This window comes from Canis lupus, chromosome 26 (assembly GCF_011100685.1).
Source record: "Canis lupus familiaris isolate Mischka breed German Shepherd chromosome 26, alternate assembly UU_Cfam_GSD_1.0, whole genome shotgun sequence".
Classification (NCBI taxonomy): Eukaryota; Metazoa; Chordata; class Mammalia; order Carnivora; family Canidae; genus Canis; species Canis lupus.
The window spans coordinates 20,087,253-20,104,809 of NC_049247.1; the positions used below are offsets into that span (position 1 = coordinate 20,087,253).

General features: G+C 48.9%; 1 protein-coding gene across 3 annotated transcripts in view; it reads left to right on the forward strand.

Moving 5' to 3' along the window:
• The window catches only part of MYO18B (myosin XVIIIB), a 255,617-nt gene that overhangs the window by 160,941 nt on the left and 77,119 nt on the right, over nucleotides 1–17,557 (forward strand). For all 3 annotated transcript variants that reach the window (XM_038575488.1, XM_038575489.1, XM_038575490.1), the window contains exon 35: nucleotides 16,279–16,392. In XM_038575488.1, the coding sequence (XP_038431416.1) occupies nucleotides 16,279–16,392 (114 nt within the window). The remainder of the gene's footprint in view (nucleotides 1–16,278; nucleotides 16,393–17,557) is intronic.

Here is a 17,557-nt window from a genome sequence, read left to right on the forward strand (position 1 = left end):
CTGAAAGTCCTTCTTCCTCCTCTCTGCATCCGGCTCCTATCAAAGGGAATTCACAGCCTTGGCTTTCTGTTGCTGTTGTCATGGAAATCGTTATAAGGATGGGATTGCGTAGACCAGGGGTCAGGCTACAGTTGCTTTGGCTCCCAGCATACGTGTCCCGGATGCTGGTGTCAGAGCTAATCAAATAGAGTGGTGATGACATTGGGCATCACTGTGTTTCCCCTCCCAGGGAAGGTATTTGTCCTTTACCTGAAGGCTCAGAGGGACAGAGGCAGGGCGAGCAGATGGGAGGGGGAACAGAGAGGGAGCTAACTTTGTTGTTGACTGGGCCGGGAGTGCTGGGTCTGGCCCTGGGCAACTTCCTTCCTCCTTTTCTTCCTTCCTCCCTCTCTTCCTTCCTTCCTTCCTTCCCTCCTTCCTTCCTTCCTTCCTTCCTTCCTTCCTGATTTATGCAGCACCTACTGTGTGTCAGGTGATACGCTCCGTCTAGGTGTACAATGGTTAGACAGGTACCCTTCCTCGTGAAACTTAAGTCTGATGTGATGGCAAAGAATGTTGGCATCCACAGCTTTCAGACATGCATTGCTGTGTGCCCTTGGATAAGTTACTCGACCTCTCAGAGATGGTTTCTTTATTAGTTAAATGAGTCAAACAGAAATACCCACCTCCTGCAGTTACGTTAAGGATTAGCTAAATACTGCAATTACTGCTGCCACCAGAACATCTACAAGTCCCATAACCTTCAAACCAGCCCCAAGTTTGTCCCTACTAGCCAGCTCCATCGACACTTATCCCAGATATCATTTTGTCCAGACTGGAAGGGTCCATTGCCTCCTAACGGCATTGTTGTCCCCTCTGCATCCATTCTCGGCACAGAGGAGCAATCCTCTAAACTGTGAATCAGATTATGTTACTCTCTGCTCAAAACCTCCCAATGGCTTTGCATGACCCTTGAAATAAAATCCAGACCTCCCGGGTTCTACATGTTCGGGTCCCCACCTGCTTCTCCTTCTCCCGGGGTGAGAATTTACCTGACCACCCAAGTTACATGAGACCCCTTGCAAGTCCCTATTTCAGAACCTTATTTATTTCCCTTAATACTCATATTGAGGTGTGGGATGTTTTCCACTTATTTGTATCATTGTTTGCTCAGTCTTCTTTGCAACTTAGTTGGTATAATATGGGTCCTGTTAACATTTGTCAAGCACCTACTATGTACCAGGCTTTTCCTTGGTATCTTGGGATCCCCAAACTTGCTGTACATCAGATTACTTAAGCAAATTTTAAAATCACAGATTCCAGTTCCCACCTCCAATAATCTTTTCTTTGTTTTTCTTCATGAAGTCTGGGTTGGCACCTGATATCCTCCATTTTAAACCATCCTTATCGGAGGATTCGGATGCTGGTCTGAGGACCAGCACGTGGGAGTCATGGGCCTCATTTATCTCTCAAAACTCCCTTTCAAGGTCAGCGGCCACGAGTCCATTTTGCAGGCGAGAAAACTGACAGCCAATTTGTATTAGTGTGACAGATCTTTGTTCGGCTGTTTTGAAATTAATTACACTTGAGTCAAGAGGACTGGATCTGGCACTTGCTAATCTTGTGACCTTGGACATGCAACGTGACCACCCCAAGACTTTTTCTCAAAGTGGAACGTTTTCATTCACTCGATGGTCCAGTGTGTGGAGGGGTTGCTGATGAGGTCAAGCCAGCGAGGCTCTTGGGAAACAGTGAACACACATCCTGCAGCCCTTACAGCTCGCTAACTATGGTGCCAGACAATCCAGAGAAAGGTTTCCTCTCTCAGGGCACAGATGAGGAAATTGTTGGAATATACCTGTTAAAGAACTACTTGCATTCAGCAGATACTGACTCAGTCACTCTGGGACAGATCGGAGGCCAGGATGCCGGGATAAGGAGGAGACCATACAGCCCCTTCCCTTGAGGGACTCCCAGTCTGCAAGAGGCAGAGCAAGGAGCAGCCACTTGCCAAGCAGAGGGATAAGCTCCTTACCAGAGGAATGGTAGGCAGGCAGGGGGTGGGAGGTGGGGGGTTAGCAAAAGAGGATGCCCTTAGCTTAGCTGTGGGAGGGGGGCTGGCGGCTTCAGCTGTCTCTTTATGGAAATGGATTGCTGGCTAGGGGAGGGAGCAGCAGAGCATAAAGGGATGGAGGCACGTGGAGACAGGGAACTATTCCTCTTGACAGTGGTGTTGCTGGAGTATCATGTGTAGGTGGCGGGGGATGAGAGCAGAGAGGGGAATGTTGGGAGTTGAGACTGGAGTTGGCTCATGATTGGTTTGGTGATGAGGAGCCATGGAGAGTTACAGAGCGGAGATGGATGTAATCAGAAGTGCTTGTAAGAAATGGCAGGACTCCAGGTCCTGGCCAAAGCACTGATGTGCCGTGTGCCAGGCTCAACCAGCAGCATGGGAGAGGTCCCTTAGACAGAGTATCTTCCAGAATCTCTAATAACTGCCTTAAGGACAGGCATCTTCACCCATTGCCCCACCATCTAGAACCCCAAGATCACTATTTGGCTCATTCCACCCAAGTTCCCTCCATCGGGAGCTTTGGCTATATCTCAGGTAACACCTGAAGGTTAAGACTCTGGTAATAAAATCAGGAAGACCCCTCGAAGGAGCGTAGAACCTTCTTGGGTCCCAATCCTGCCTCTGCTACCTAATTAGCTGTGTGATTTTGAGCAAACCACCCTGCCTTTCGGCCTCCTTTTTCTCACTGAAAAAAGGGGCACGATATTCCCTGTTATGGAGCTGGTCAGAAGAACACGAGACCATGGATTCGAGTGAATTCTCTAGATTAAAAACTATATGACAAAAAAACAAAAACAATAAACCAATAAGACAATGATTTTTTAAATGAGGAGCTCCCTGCTGGCTTCATAGACTGGTTTCTGGGTACACGATTTTACAAGACCTCGTAGAACAGGTAGGCGAGGCAGTGTGTGGGGTTGTCCTGTTGACACCTGTTCTTTAGGAGCCAATTACTAATTAATTCCCATGGAATGTTTCCACTGGAAACAAACTAATCTGGAGACAGAAGCAATCTCAACAACCAAGATATATAATTGAGATAATCGCCATGTATAAATAACATCTGTGAGGAGCAGATGCTGGCACCTGGCTCCGACGAGAACATCGAAGAGGATGTCCTCTCCGGGGCGGTGGTTGCTTTTTTTGTTTTGTTTTTTCTTAGTTGGATTCATGCCCTTGACCTTTGTTTCTTCCCCAAAGGAAATATGGTTTTGCGTTTTTCAAGTGGAGACCCTTGTTCCCCTCACCAGCTCTCGTGTTTACTGAAATCATGCGGGGGGCTGCTGAGCACAAAGCTGTCACCAAGTCTCAATCATTGTACCCCTAAACAGCTCTTAAGTCTGTCCCTCCTGTCCTCCCCCCATGTCACCCACCACTCGTAGCTCTCATTTGGGGTTCTCTCACGTCTCTGGCCTCTGGCCTTGTCCAAACCATCTTACTCCCAGCTGATCTTTGGAGAGAGAATTTGGGGGGTGGGCAGAGGAATAGAGAGACAGACAGTCCCAAGCAGGCTCCACACCCAGTGTGGTGCCTGATGCGGGGCTCGATCCCACAAACCCCGAGATCATGATCTGAACCAACATTAAGAGTTAGACACCCAATGGACCGAGCCACCCAGGCGCCCCTGGAGAGAGAATTTTAAAATTTATGTGCAATCTTGGCTCTTTATGCTCAAGAGCCTTCAGTGGCTTCCCACTGCCCTCAGAATACGGTATGGTGCAAGTTCCTTGACACGACCTTGACGGGTGCAGTCTGGCTCCTGTGCTCCTGACACTTCTGACCGGCAGCTAAGGGACAGCTTGGGGTCCCTTACACCTGTCCCACCTTCCCACCTTTGCCCAAGCTATGTCTTCTTGCTTCTCCCCACTGAAACCTCTTCTCCTGCTGAACATCTAGTTCTCTCCTGAGCTGGGGTTAGGGCATCATCTCTGAGAGCCGTCTCTGACTCCCACAGGCTGGGTGAGGGCCCACCTCTCTACCTTCACTGTCTCCTGGGTTTACATTTAGAAGAGTACATCGGTCTCTCGCAATTACTACCTTTGCTTGCCTGTGTTCCCCGTTTACCTTCTACCACCTTAAAGGCAGGGACCTAAGTAAAAATACCAGGAGACTGTTCCAAAGTCATGGAGGTATGAAGAGATGAAGGTGAGAGTTGAACCCACAGCCTTCAACTCCTGGGAGTTTAGTATGTGCTACCCCAAGACCATGAATGTGTCTCCTCTTGGCTCTCTGCCACCTCTGGGCCCTCGAGTCCCTTTGGAAAGCTCCCAAATACCCCTGTAGGACCTTTCCATGGGAGGAAAGGGGGTGGGATCCGGGCTCAATTTCAGTGTTCCTTCAGGAGGGCCCACTGGGCCTGGGGTATCTTCCACATGATGAACTCCCAGCCAGGGTTGGGCAACAGCCTGAGGTCCCCCCACCAGTGTGCCCAAGACTTGATAGCCCTTGACTCCTCCCCAGTGCCTTTAGTCAGGACGTTTGTCACCACGTGTCACCCATGCTTCCATGAGACATTGAAAATAATAATACGCCCTGGGAAGATGACTCTGATGGGAGTCTTTTGCGTGAGTGAGCACCTTTGGAATGCTTCTCCTCGGCCAAGAACCACAGGACAGGTGGCCTGGGTATTTTATTTGAAAAGACTTTTTTTTTTCCTCTTTAAAGATGATGTTGGAGTGAATTGATTCAATATTAACATAACCTCCTGTCAGAGGAGATAAAAACCGAGTTGTAATTGGGTGAGAACATGGTTATCGCAGGCCTGTTCACCCCACAAATATTGACACTTCCGATGCTATTATAAATGAAGTGGGGGAAGGCTGGTTTCATCATAGGCAGAGAGTGATATCTATACATCTCCCCAAAAGGACCTGTCCCCCTCGAGCACTGTGGAGGGCTGGGCCCCCAGAGCAGCCAGCCAGCCATCAGGGTAATCATAGCCATCTTAACAATGATTATGTTGATGGCAAGTGGCCACCAGGCATGGGGCCAGGCACTTAGATGCCATGACTTAATCTGAGCCCCTGAACCTATGTGAATGCAGTGAACACCATGTGAGCACGCCTGTTTCTGTTTGGGGCCAGAGTGTAGAGGTGGATCTGCAGGCAGCAGGTGTTCTGCGGATGAGTAAGAACTCGCGGAATGGGCCCTGACTCCCCCTGGAAAGCAGCCAGTATTATGCTCCCCTCCCCCCCGCTTTTTTTTTAAGATTTTATTTATTTTTATTTGTCCATGAGAGACACAGAGAGAGGCAGAGACACAGGCAGAGGGAGAAGCAGGCTCCATGCAGGGACCTGATGTGGGACTCGATCCCAGGAGCCCGGGATCACAACCTGAGCCAAAGGCAGATGCTCAACCACTGAGCCACCCAGGCGTCCCTGTATTATGCTCCTTTTATGCTGGAGGAAGCTCAGCATTAGGACACTTGTCCAAAGTACAGAATTCGGGAGGAACTGTATTTTTTTTAAATAACATATTTTGAAAGAATCTCAAAGTGGCAAGAATAGCAGAGATGATCCCTGTTTATCCTTCCCTTAGATTCATCAATTTGTAACATTTTTACTACTTTTGCTTTATCATTCTCTCTCCAGATAACTGTTTCCCGAGTTATTGGGGAAAGAGTCACAAACATGATGACCTTTTGCTCTAATCAAAAGAGGGAAACTTCACATTGATAATATGTTGTTTTCTGATCCGGGGGTCAATGAACTATGGCCCACGGGCCAAATCCGGCTCAAATCCAATTGCCTGTTTCTTGTTGTGGTGGTCTGTTTTTGTTTTTTATCACAGCCTGAGAGCTAAGCATGGTTTTCATGTTTTTAAATGGCTATGTCTTATCTTTCTTAAGGATTTTATTTATTTATTCAAGAGAGAGCATGAGCCGGGGGGAGGGGCAGAGGGAGAAGCAGACCTCCCACTGAACAGGAAGGCAGATGGCAGGGCTCCATCCCGGGGACCCCAAAGCCACAACCTGAACCCAAGGAAAATGCTTAACTGACTAGGCCACCCAGGCACCCCAAGAGGCTACATTTTAATGTGGTTAGGTAAGTACAGTACCTACCTATATGTATCTCCTTCCGTTTCTTCCCTGGCCTGCAAAGCCAAACATATTTACTCTCTGATCCTTGAAAAAGTTTGCCAACCCCTCGATCTTATCTTTCCATGACACAGATTTTGCCTATCACCCCGTTAACGTTCTTCGTAGAGATTTTTCTCCATGTTCAGGAGGGATCCAACCCAGAATGCAGAAGTGCTTGCATTCAGTGTTCATGATGCCAAAGATCCTCAGTCTGTCTTTCCTCTTTGTTTTATGATGCTGGCTTTTGGGGAGGGTTCAGGCCAGTTGTGTTTGCTCTTCCATTTGGAGGAACTGGAATTTGAGTCTCCATCTCTGTAATTCCAGAGCCTTTGGATTCTGGGCAGGCCTGAGGGATGTTCTCTGGACGAGGGATCTCTGATTCTCAAACCAGGGAAGTCTCGGGCAAATGGGGTGAGGGGAGCTTCCTGTCGTAGGGCCAACATTGCCAACGTGGAGTAATTGTGTGGAAGATCAAGGCAGGTGCCCACAGGTTTAGGGGAGAAGGTGATGAACCAGATGTTAGCTTGAGCACCTTTTCTCAATTATCTGCTCATGTTGCTCCTTGAATGAATTCTTACCATCTACGTGTTCTTGCTTTTATTTTTTTCTCTCCATGTATGCAGACAAGACTTACTGATATTATCGTATGTAGTAGTTGGTTCATTCTCCTTGCTATTTCTGAGACTATATCATGAGCTAGCCATTTTGCTGTTGGTAGACACATAGGTTGCATCTAGATTTTGGTGGTTAGGTACACGGCGACTGGGAACATTTGTTCCCATGTTATTTTATCTGGGAAGGAGGTGCAGTGTATGCATCTCTGTTGGGTGTAGACCTAGAAGTGTAGTACTTCTGGATCACAGTACACCTGTTTCCTTAACTGTGGTAGATGTAGCCAAATGGTTCTGTCAAGTATCTTGTAAACATAGTTTACTCCAGGCTCCCATCCTGCTCAGCACCTGGTTTTGTTAGTTATTCACATCTTAGCCATCCTGAGGGGGGAGGTGTCTTGTGGTCCTGTTTTGCATTTCCCTGACTAGGAATGAACCAAGTCACCTTTTTAAAGTAGATGCCCGGGGCACCTGGGTGGCTTAGTGGTTGAGCATCTGCCTTTAGCTTGAGTCATGATCTTAGGGTCCTGGGATAGAGTCCCGCATCAGGCTCCTTCCCTGTGGGGATTCCTGCTTCTCCCTCTGCTGATGTCTCTGCCTCTCTCTCTCTCTCTGTGTGTCTCTCATGAATAAATGAAATCCTTAAAAAAAAAGTAGATGGACCATTTGGTTAGCTACTTCTGCCCATTGAAGCCGTATGTTCATTTTCAAACCGTTGGCTATTTTTCTTAGGTGATTTGTAGGATATTCTGGATGTAAGCTCTTTGCTAGTTATGTACCTTGCAAATACTTTCTCCCGCTTTGGAGATAGTAGATAATATACATTGCAATATTCTGACTGTGCCATTTTATGAACAACCCAACTGGTCAGTCTTCATCAGATACCTTGGAATCCAAATTTAAAATCACTTGGCCAGGCAGGGAGTGTTCTGGTTAGCCACATATTCCGGTGAGTATGGTGGCACAGGACAGCAGGAAGCTTACCTCCCTACTGGGGGCTCAGGCTGGACTTGAGATCCAGGTTTGCTGAACAAGCCTGTGGTCACTCTCCCTAGCCAGGTCATTTCCTCCTGCAGGAGAGGGTCTTGTCCACACGGCCTGCCCCTGGGGAACTGGCTGTGTGGACATTGGCCAGTGTCTGGGTCAGAGACTCGTGCTCAGGAGGAGCTTGGGATGGCTTCCCAAGGGGGTGTTCGGGGCTAGCTCAGGCAGTATGGGCTACAGACTCAGGTGACCCTGCTGCCCAGGACAGGTTAGGAATGCACTGAACTGACTCCTTCCCCTGGCTCCTTCTGTGAGTGTGTGTGGGGGACCCCTACCATGTGGGGACCCAGAGGGCAGCAAGACTCAGGTGGCCTCTAGGCACCCACTGTCTAGTGAGAAGACAGACAGGGAAGCACTCAGATACTGCACTATTTAGGGGAGCAATAGGGTGCTGGAGCAGTGGGTGTTGGAAATATGATATAAATGGGGGTGTGATAGGACAGAAGCAGAGAGTGTGTTTTATGTGTATTTTATCCTGCCTGTCCAAGGTTTCTTTTTCTTCTTTCTTCTTCTTCTTCTTCTTCTTCTTCTTCTTCTTCTTCTTCTTCTTTTTTCTTTTTCTTTCTCTCTTTGGAGAACACCAGTATATTCCAAATCCACTGCCACCAGAGGTGAAGTCAGGAAGGAAAGTCTTGAAGCCTATTCAATCATGTAGTACCTAAGCAGTCCTGAGAGCCTATGACACAAAATTAGGAAGGACTCTTTTAAAAAATATATTATTTTTATTGAAGTATAGTGGACATACAATATTAGTATATTATGTTAGTATATACATCCATATAATAGTTTCAGGTGTACAGTCTAGCAATTAGACAATTAGGTGCATTACGAAATGTAGTTGTCCTCTGTCACTGAAGAAGGACCCTTAAACCCTCAAAGAAATAGACTTAAAACAAGTAAAAGGGGGCAGCCTGGGTGGCGCAGTGGTTTAGTGCCGCTTGCAGCCCGGGGTGTGATCCTTGGAGATCCGGGATCGAGTCCCACATGGGGTTCCCTGCATGGAGCCTGCTTCTCCCTCTGCCTGTGTCTCTGCCTCTCTCTCTCTCTCTCTCTCTGTGTCTCTCATGAATAAATAAATAAATAAAATCTTTAAAAAAAAAAAAAAACAAGTAAAAGAAGGTTGTTGTTTTTTTTTTTATACCCAGCAGCTGGGAGGCACAAGCCACAGGGCTCTTACAAGAGAAAGCTGTGGGCTTAAAATTCAGTCCAGGTCCTAGCCCCATTCACCCCTTAGAAGCTATGTGATCTTGACAAGTTAACTAACCTCTCTGAGCCTCAATTTCTTCATCTATAAAATGGTGATGAAAGTACCTACTGCACAGAGTTGTTACATTTTGCAAATAACAAATTCGTGGTAAGCATTCAGAGAGTAGTTATGAAAATGCCACTACTAATAATGATTATTTTTACTCTGAAGAAGATGGAAATGGTAAATACTCAGAAAGCATTTCAATGCATCAATAAATAATGATCCTCTAGCACAATGTAAGGAAAATGATGGACTGTCTAATATATGCTCAAATGGTTTGATCAAGGACACAGAGAGTAACTGCCAGATGGTCTTAGGAATTTCCCCTTGGGGCCACTGTCATCAGATTTCTGAGCCAGATAGACCATTGGTGGACCTGGCCTGACATTTTTAATATGTTTGCATTTAATAAATTTGTTCGATATCAAGGCCGTCTGTAGTTTGAGATGCTGGTAATTCCCTTCAGGGAAAGCCTTCCTACTGAAGGTTAATTCTTCTGAGTGCTCTGATAGGATGTCAAGGCCTGGAATGTGTTGAGATTAGCCCGCCAATGACACCGTTTCTTAGAACGCTTCCCCGTGGCATTTGCAATACAGGATCCTTAAATCCTCCGGGTTGTTCAGCCGAACCCAGAAATCCAGGTTCTAACTGCTCCACTGAAATATCAGCATTTCCCCCTCTCCCTGCCTCATTCCATATGCCTAGCCCACTCATCTAGTAGCTTAATAAGTCCAAAGCAAACATTTTCGCCAGGTATTTAAAGCAGGCAGATGGCTTTGCATAGGAAAGTAATGCTATTCATCGGGTTGTAGTTGATGTATATGTGATGGGAATCTCAATTGCCCTCCTGGGGAATGAAAGGAGGGGGGGGGGGGATGTTGCAGAGAGAACGCAGAGGATGAACTCAACAGGAGGGAAAGACTTGTGTGCAGAGTAGGCTGGGTGGTGGCCCAGGGAGAGCTTAGGCTCAGAGTCCCATTGACTTGAATCTGACCCTGTGCAAGTCCCTTCCCCTGCTGGGGGTACACTTTCCTCCTTTGTAACAGGGTGTGGGCCGATTCCCGCTGTGCAGGGCTGCTGTGGGCCATAGTGATAATGAACACCAAGTGGCCCCAATGGTGCCTCATATAGTCAATGTGGGAGAACTCGCATTCCCTCCTCATTTCCCCACTGAGCGATCTGGAAGGGGCAATACTTATCCCCTTATAGGGAGGGATCCATACACAGCATAGATAAAGAATGAATGATCGCTATTCTATCACAGGGTTTTGGACAGAGCTACTTTGATCCAATATTTTTGGCAGGATAGGATCAATGAACACTATCACCAGTGGTTTCATGGGTTTACTCTGTGGCTGACACTGTGCACGTACTTCTCCTCTAACCTGTTCACTCATCTGTATCTGGTGCCCAGCCACACAGCTCCAATTGGCTCAAGCAGGACAAGTGAAGTTATTGGCCAAAATATCTGAAAAGTTCTGAGGCGAAAGCTGCCTTCAGGCTTGCCTGGATCTAGGTGCTCCAACCACATCATCAAGAATGTGTTTCTTGCCTTTGCACCTTCAATGTCACCTTCTATTCTAGGAAGTATTTTCTTTCTTGCTAGGAAGAGGGCCACCAAACACTCCAAGCTTACATTCTGCATCACAAAAAAAGAACTTCGCTTCCACAGTCCCAGCAAAAATCCTGGTGTCAGCCGTGCTATTATCCCACAACTAAGCCCTCTGGCCAACAGGAAGTGATGCTCTGATTGGCTAGGCTGAGTTGCATTCCCTTCTTAGAACTTGATAGCTCTGGGGAGGGGGTCAGCTCCATCAAAAGCACATGGACATTTGGAGGATGCACTTTTTTTTTTTGCAGAGAAGATGGGGTGCTCCTATCCAAAGAAGGGAGAGTGGATGTTGTGCAGACACATCACAAAATTTCCCCATTAAGCATCTGTCGTGAGTGCTACTGTTATAGAGGGAATGCAGTGTAATGGCTTAGAGTTGGAGTCATATCCCAGGCCTGCCGCCCTTGTACTTGTGAGACCTTCAGGAAGTCACTTGACCTCTCTATCTTCAGCACCATGCCAGGTCTGGAAATGGATGGAAATCACCAGGGACTTCATTCTCCTAACACTCCCCAACTTGTATCTTGGAGGTCTGACAGGGAACCCTCAAGGGCTCATCCGTGCACGTGGATGGTGAACTTCGAGCCAAAAGATGTGAGATCTGCTCCCCCTGGGATCCTCTTTGCCACACTGGCTGCGAGGACCGGAGGGTGGACCCCAATAGCCCTTCCCAAAGGGAGTCCTGCCCAGTGGCCCAGTTCCTTTCTGCTCTCTTGACTGCCCCTCCTGGAGCACCTCCCGGGAAGGGAAGGCGTTTGCAAAGAGGCGGTGGGCAGTGTCACTGCCCTGAAGGGTCTGATCTCAGCCCCAACATGACTTGCCACCCGACTTCATAAAAATGTCACTCAAACAGCCCCCATATGGAAATAACATGCCGGTGAGTTATTCTTACAGCGGGTCATCCATAATGGAAAATCAGCCTGAGATGGCCCTGTATTTCTTCCCGCTCCCTAAAGTATAATAAATTGAAATTTTTAAAGCTCAGCATTTAGATGGCTTGTCGGCAGCAGCCTGGAGCCTGCCCAGCGGAGAACTCGGGCTGGGCGAGGGAGGCTGTTTCTGGTCTTGCTCATTCTGATCCTACTGGCTTGGGCGCCTCCAGGGTTGGTACCCTCTCTCTTCCCACCCAGTCTGCCAGGAAGCCTGATACTGTTCCTGAAACGTTGGGAGCCCAGGCCCTGCCTCATCCCAGTGAGGGGAACTTGACGGCTCATTCAGCTGCCATTTCTTTCATTCTCTTGACCCCTAAAGTGGGGTTGAAATCCCCTATTTCTTAGGCTGATCAGGGAAAGAAAGGGACAAATAGCAGTAACAACCACCATTACTTTTCTAGGGTTTTCTCAGTAGCAGGTGCTGCCCTGATTTCACTCACTCACTACGAGGGTTCACATAGACCCTATGGTGTGACTCTCCCCATTTTACAGGCGAGGATACTGAGACACGAGGTTAAGTGACCAGCTGAGAGAGGCCGATCCCCCAGCTCTGGTTCTGTGCCCAAGCTCTGGCCCCCACACTGGTGGGACTTGGCACTTAGCAAGTGCGAGTAAGCTTTGGTTTCTTCTCTTGTCCCTCGGGGATGAACTTGTTTATCTCCAAGAGGCTCCGGGGATGATGTGTGTTTCCTTGGTGCCACCACATTGATTCAACTTCCGAGTTCTGTCCATTGTCTCTGATTGCCCATATTCTAGAGCCCCCAGACCTGGTCTCCAGCACCTCATGGCACTGCTGCTGAGCTAACCATTCACTCTGCAACAGGGCTTTCTTTTTTATTTCAACCCATCCTCCCCATGTGGTCCAGACCTTCCAGAGGGTGGTTTTCCATGAGGGACAGTGGAGACCAGCAGTTAAGAGGTTGGACTCTGGAGTTGGACCAGCCAGGCTTCTCCACTGACTGGCTGTGTGACCATGGGCAAGTCCTTTCCCCTCTGCTAGCCCCGGTGTCCTCATATATCAACTGGTCCTAACGGTGGTGCCCTGCTCCTAAGAGGTCTTGTGGGGCTTTTATGAAGCAAGACGGAGAAAGCACAGTGCCCTGGAAATAGTCCCCAAACAACAGTAGCAGGTGCAACCATTAATGCCCAAATCATCAGGGCCAAGATAATCCTATCCCTAACCCAGAAGGAGGTAAGAATCACATCGATAGCCATGTCCGTCTCTGCCCGGGGACAAATTATTCCCCTCTCTGCTTGCTCAGCTTGGGGAAAAGAAGAGCATTTCTTAATCATGCATCATTTCGCCTATAAAGTGGAGACACAAACAGAGCCTCCTCTCTCTGGGGAGGCTCTGAGGACCAGGGCATCATGCTGCCAAAACCCTCAGCCCGAGGAGGAGCTCAGCAGATGGGAAGTGCTGTCCTCGTATTTGGTGCTGTGCTGTTCAGTCACCAAGAGTGGCTCTCGCTTGTCTCTTGGCCCCAGGCCGAGCAGCTTGGCCTGGCAGCGGGGCCCTGTGTGATGCCTCCTTTCCACTGTCAGAGAGCGCTGACGTCACCTCCCCTGACGGCCCACCTGCTCTTGCCTGCCCAGACCTTCTCTTCTTTGCACACATCATGGTGTGTCCTCACTGGCTGCCCTGTTTCCAGCCCTGTCCACCAAAGCCTATCCTCCCCATAGCAGCCAGGGGGTAGATCATGCTACCTGCCTCTTCCTCCTCCTCCTCCTCTTCCTCCTTAGTGGTTTCTCTGCAGATTGAAAATGAACCAGCACTTTGCATTTAGCTCACTAGCCCCACTAACGTGCTCCCCAACCCACCCACTTCTTCAGCATCCTCTCCCCTCCCCTTCCCTGTAGAGCTAGCTGTTCAGTCACAGTGGCTGCCTTTCTGTCCCTCAGCATGACTTTCACTCGTGTTCTTATCCTGTCTCAGGACCTTTGCACCAGCTACTGCCTCCACTCAGGGGACTCTTTCTTCCCCCTCAATCTGTGCACGGCTGTCTCCTTGCATCTTTCAGGTCTTAGCTTCAATACCCCTCCTTAGTGAGGCCTCTGACTTCTGTGGGAACTGAGAGCTGGCTTTGCCCTGCCAGCCTGCCCACAGACAGCCCTCTTTGCCTCCTCCCTGTCTTGCTAGAGGCCTTGGGGGTCGCCTGCGGGAAGACAAGACTGTGCCTGATGTCTCATTTGCCCTTTTCGGGATGCTCTACCAATGCCGATACCTCTCCTTGCTCCATGTCACTCTCTGTGTATCTCAGCCCCCACAGAGAGGGAAATGGGCCACCCTGTGCCAAACCCCCAGCAGGAATACATTGTTCTTGGGTCTTGGAAAATCGGCAGGGGTGGGTGGCAGGGGGTTGTGGCTGTGGCTGCTGGCAAGGGAGGTGGGGCTGGAACTCCAGGCACCAGTGTGAGAAAGCTGTGGGAGGAGGTTAGGGCCTTAATTTCCCCATCTGTATAATGGGACTTCAGCGGTATGCACCTCACAGATGGAAGACGACGGATTACAGGACAAAATGGCAGCAGAACATCAGAACATTCCCCACGGCACTTGACCGAAGATCCTGGAGTCGGTGGTGACCTCCATTCTCTCCACTCTCTTTGTTGTTGTTGTTGTTGTTGTTGTTGTTGTTATTATTATTATTATTATTATTCTAACATCTGGGCTGAGCTGTTGATACTCTGAGGATGACATTCTCTGCCCAGTTTGGAAGGAGATGAAAATGATCCCAAGGTGGGCTCTGCCCACAGAGTGTCCCCACCTTGGCCAGTTGCCTGGGGCGGCATCCACCTTGGCTCAATTGTTGTCCTTTTATAGATCAATGGGGCCCCCTCACTAACTTGGTGGCCTCAGGGACCAGGAATTGTGTGCAGAAATTTTTTTTCTGTATTTGAGCACCAATTTTAATATTATTAACTATTTTGGAGGGACAGTGGCCTGGCAGTGAAAAAGTCTGCTAGTATGGACAATACAAGCGGCTGTCTTCACTCCTTGCAGCTGTGTGACTTCCACTGTCCCTCTCTGAGCTCCGAGCATTTTCCATAGGCGATTTCTGAGACTGTTTTCTGCTCAGAGATTCTAAGATTTGGAAATCAAGGGGAAACTGCCAATTGCAGAATGGACTTAGGGTTTGTGCCCCGGTTTTCTCCAGCAGGGAATGTCTGTTTTCTGGGTCCATGTAGGTCCTTGTACCTACTTGATAGCCCCCCGTTGCTAAGATGTGTGCAGATGGGTGAATGAATGAGAAAGAAGAGTGACAAAGAGAAACTTTGTTCAGGTCAGTGGCTCCTAGTCTTTAAGAACCCAGGAAAATGCTCACATGGCAAATATTTTACAAGGGAGTTTACAAGTCTGAAACCTCATTTTAAGAAATGTCTCCTTGGGAGCATCCGGGTGGCTCAGTCCATTAAGCATCTGGCTTTGGCTCAGATCATGATCTCAGGGTCCTGAGATCAATCCCACTCAGCAGGGAGTTTGAGTGTCCTTCTCTCTTCCCCTGCCCCTCCCCCAGCTCATGCTGTCCTCTGCTATTTCTCAAATAAATAAATATAATATTTTTTAAAAAAACAAATAACAATAAAGAAATGTTTACTTGGCAAGTTCCCACTGACTTTTGAGCACCTCCTCCAGGAAGCCTTCCCTGACCTCATCCTGTATTCCCAGTATCTCCACGCCTTCCTTCCTGTGCTCCTCAGGGAGGCTGTCTCTGCCTGCCTGCCCAAATCCTCCACCCCCACCCCACCCCACCCCCCAGCATCATGGGGCAGGGGCCAGGTTGATGGTTCCCTGCATGCTCTGAGTGGGTGTCAGCAAATATCTGCTGAACATAGCTGGGGACGAGCTCCTGGCACTGACACGGACTAGCCGTATTTCATGGGACAGTGCCTGTTAAATTTTGAGTAGCTCAGACCCTGGCCACCTCAGATGGAAACACATTCCCTTCCCCTCCTTGTGGGCTGATGGATGGTTTTGAAGGCATGAGGATAGTCTGTAAATTATTCTGCCGCCAGAGAAGGGCTGGGCCAGAGGGGAAGCACATCAAGGAGGCAACATCACGAGGCTCTGCTCTTCTCTTCTTCCCTTCCCCTCCCCTCCCCTCCCCTCCCTCCCCTCCCCTCCCCTCCCTTCCCCTTCCCTTCCCTTCCCTTCCCTTCCCTTCCCTTCCCTTCCCTTCCCTTCCCTTCCCTTCCCTTCCCTTCTCCTCTTCCCTTCCCTTCCCTTCCCTTCTCCTCTTCCCTTCCCTTCCCTTCCCTTCTCCTCTCCCTTCCCTTCCCTTCCCTTCCCTTCTCCTCTTCCCTTCCCTTCCCTTCCCTTCTCCTCTTCCCTTCCCTTCCCTTCTCCTCTTCCCTTCCCTTCCCTTCTCCTCTTCCCTTTCCTTCTCTTCCCTTCTCCTCTTCCCTTCCCTTCCCTTCTCCTTCCCTTCCTCTTCCTTCCCTTCCCTTCTCCCTTCCCTTCCCTTCTCCCATTCCCTTCCCTTCCCCTCTTCCCTTCCCTTCCCTTCTCCCATTCCCTTCCCTTCTCCCCTTCCCTTCCCTTCTCCTTCCCTTCCCTTCCCTTCCCTTCCTTCCCTTCCCTTCCCTTCCCTTCCCTTCCCTTCCCTTCCCTTCCCTTCCTTCCTTTCCGTTCCCTTCCCCTTCTCTCCCCTCCCCTTCCCTCCTCTCCTCTTCTCTCCTCTTCGCATCCTCCTGCCTGGTGCAGCTGGAGCAGAGTGAAGCCAAGTGTGAGGATGCTCTGAAGACCCAGAAGGCACTGGCAGCAGACCTGGAGAGTATGCATAGCGAGCTGGAGAACATGACCCGGAATAAGAGCCTGGTACCTGTCCTGTCTTGGAATCTGTGGGGACCCAGGCCAGCTCAGGGCTCTGGGGTCTAGCATGGGCGCACCAAGTGCTCAGCACTATAAGAGGGACAAGAGGCACTCATTGGGTTCTTACTGGGTCAACTCTCTGAGAGTAAAAACATTCTACTGTGAGCTGAGCATTATAAAGGTATAAGGGCATCTATAAGGGTCAGCTGTGTGCTTATCTCTGCAAAGGTAGACAAGGGAACCTGTTGTAGAACTAATGTGTGCTCAGCACTGTAGGGATGCATTCAGTATGAGCCTAATGTTTGCTCAGTACCCTAAGTGGGAACGAAAATGTCTACAGTGTGTCCACAGTATGCTCACAACTGTAAGGGGTCCCCAGGCACCTGCTGTGGTCCTACTGTGTGCTCACCACCATTACAGGGGACTTGGTCATTATAACTGGGTTAGTGTATGTCCAATCTTAAGAGTGGAGACAAAGGTGTACCTCGTGGGCCCACTTAGGCTCACTCCTATAAGGAACCCAACCATCTATTATGAACCTACTATGTGCTTGCCACCGAATGGGGGGAAATGAACATATAGCATGAATCTAATACAACTGGTGAATATTGGGTGTGCGTTTCTAAGTCATCTGTCTGTATACAAGGTTGACTTCAATTTTTACTCGGCATGCAAAATCCTAAAGTTTAGGTATAGCCACAGATATATAGACAAAAGTTTGTCTCAAGATCCCTCTTGGACCTTTTATTCCAGATTTTATGGGCACCAGATTAAGGAGAACTTGCCCACAAACATTTACACACACACACGAATGTGCACACTCACCTACAAAATCACCAGACACACAAATGCCCTCATAGGTAAAACATGCATCCAATTTTGTCTACCCACCCAATACCTGTTTACTGAGCACCTGCTGTATGCAGGCCTAGTACTGAGGGTATATCCCCGAGCAGAGCAAAGTCCCAGTTCTTAGGGAGATTCCAGGGATTTGTACTCATATGTGTGTCCTAGGGACATTTAAAATGAACATAAAGAGGCATTTGGGTGGCTCAGTGGTTGAGCATATGCATTTGGTTCAGGTGGTGGTCCCGGGACCCCGGGATTGAGTCCTGCATCGGGTTCCCCACAGGGAGCCTGTTTCTCCCTCTGTCTATGTCTCTGCCTCTCT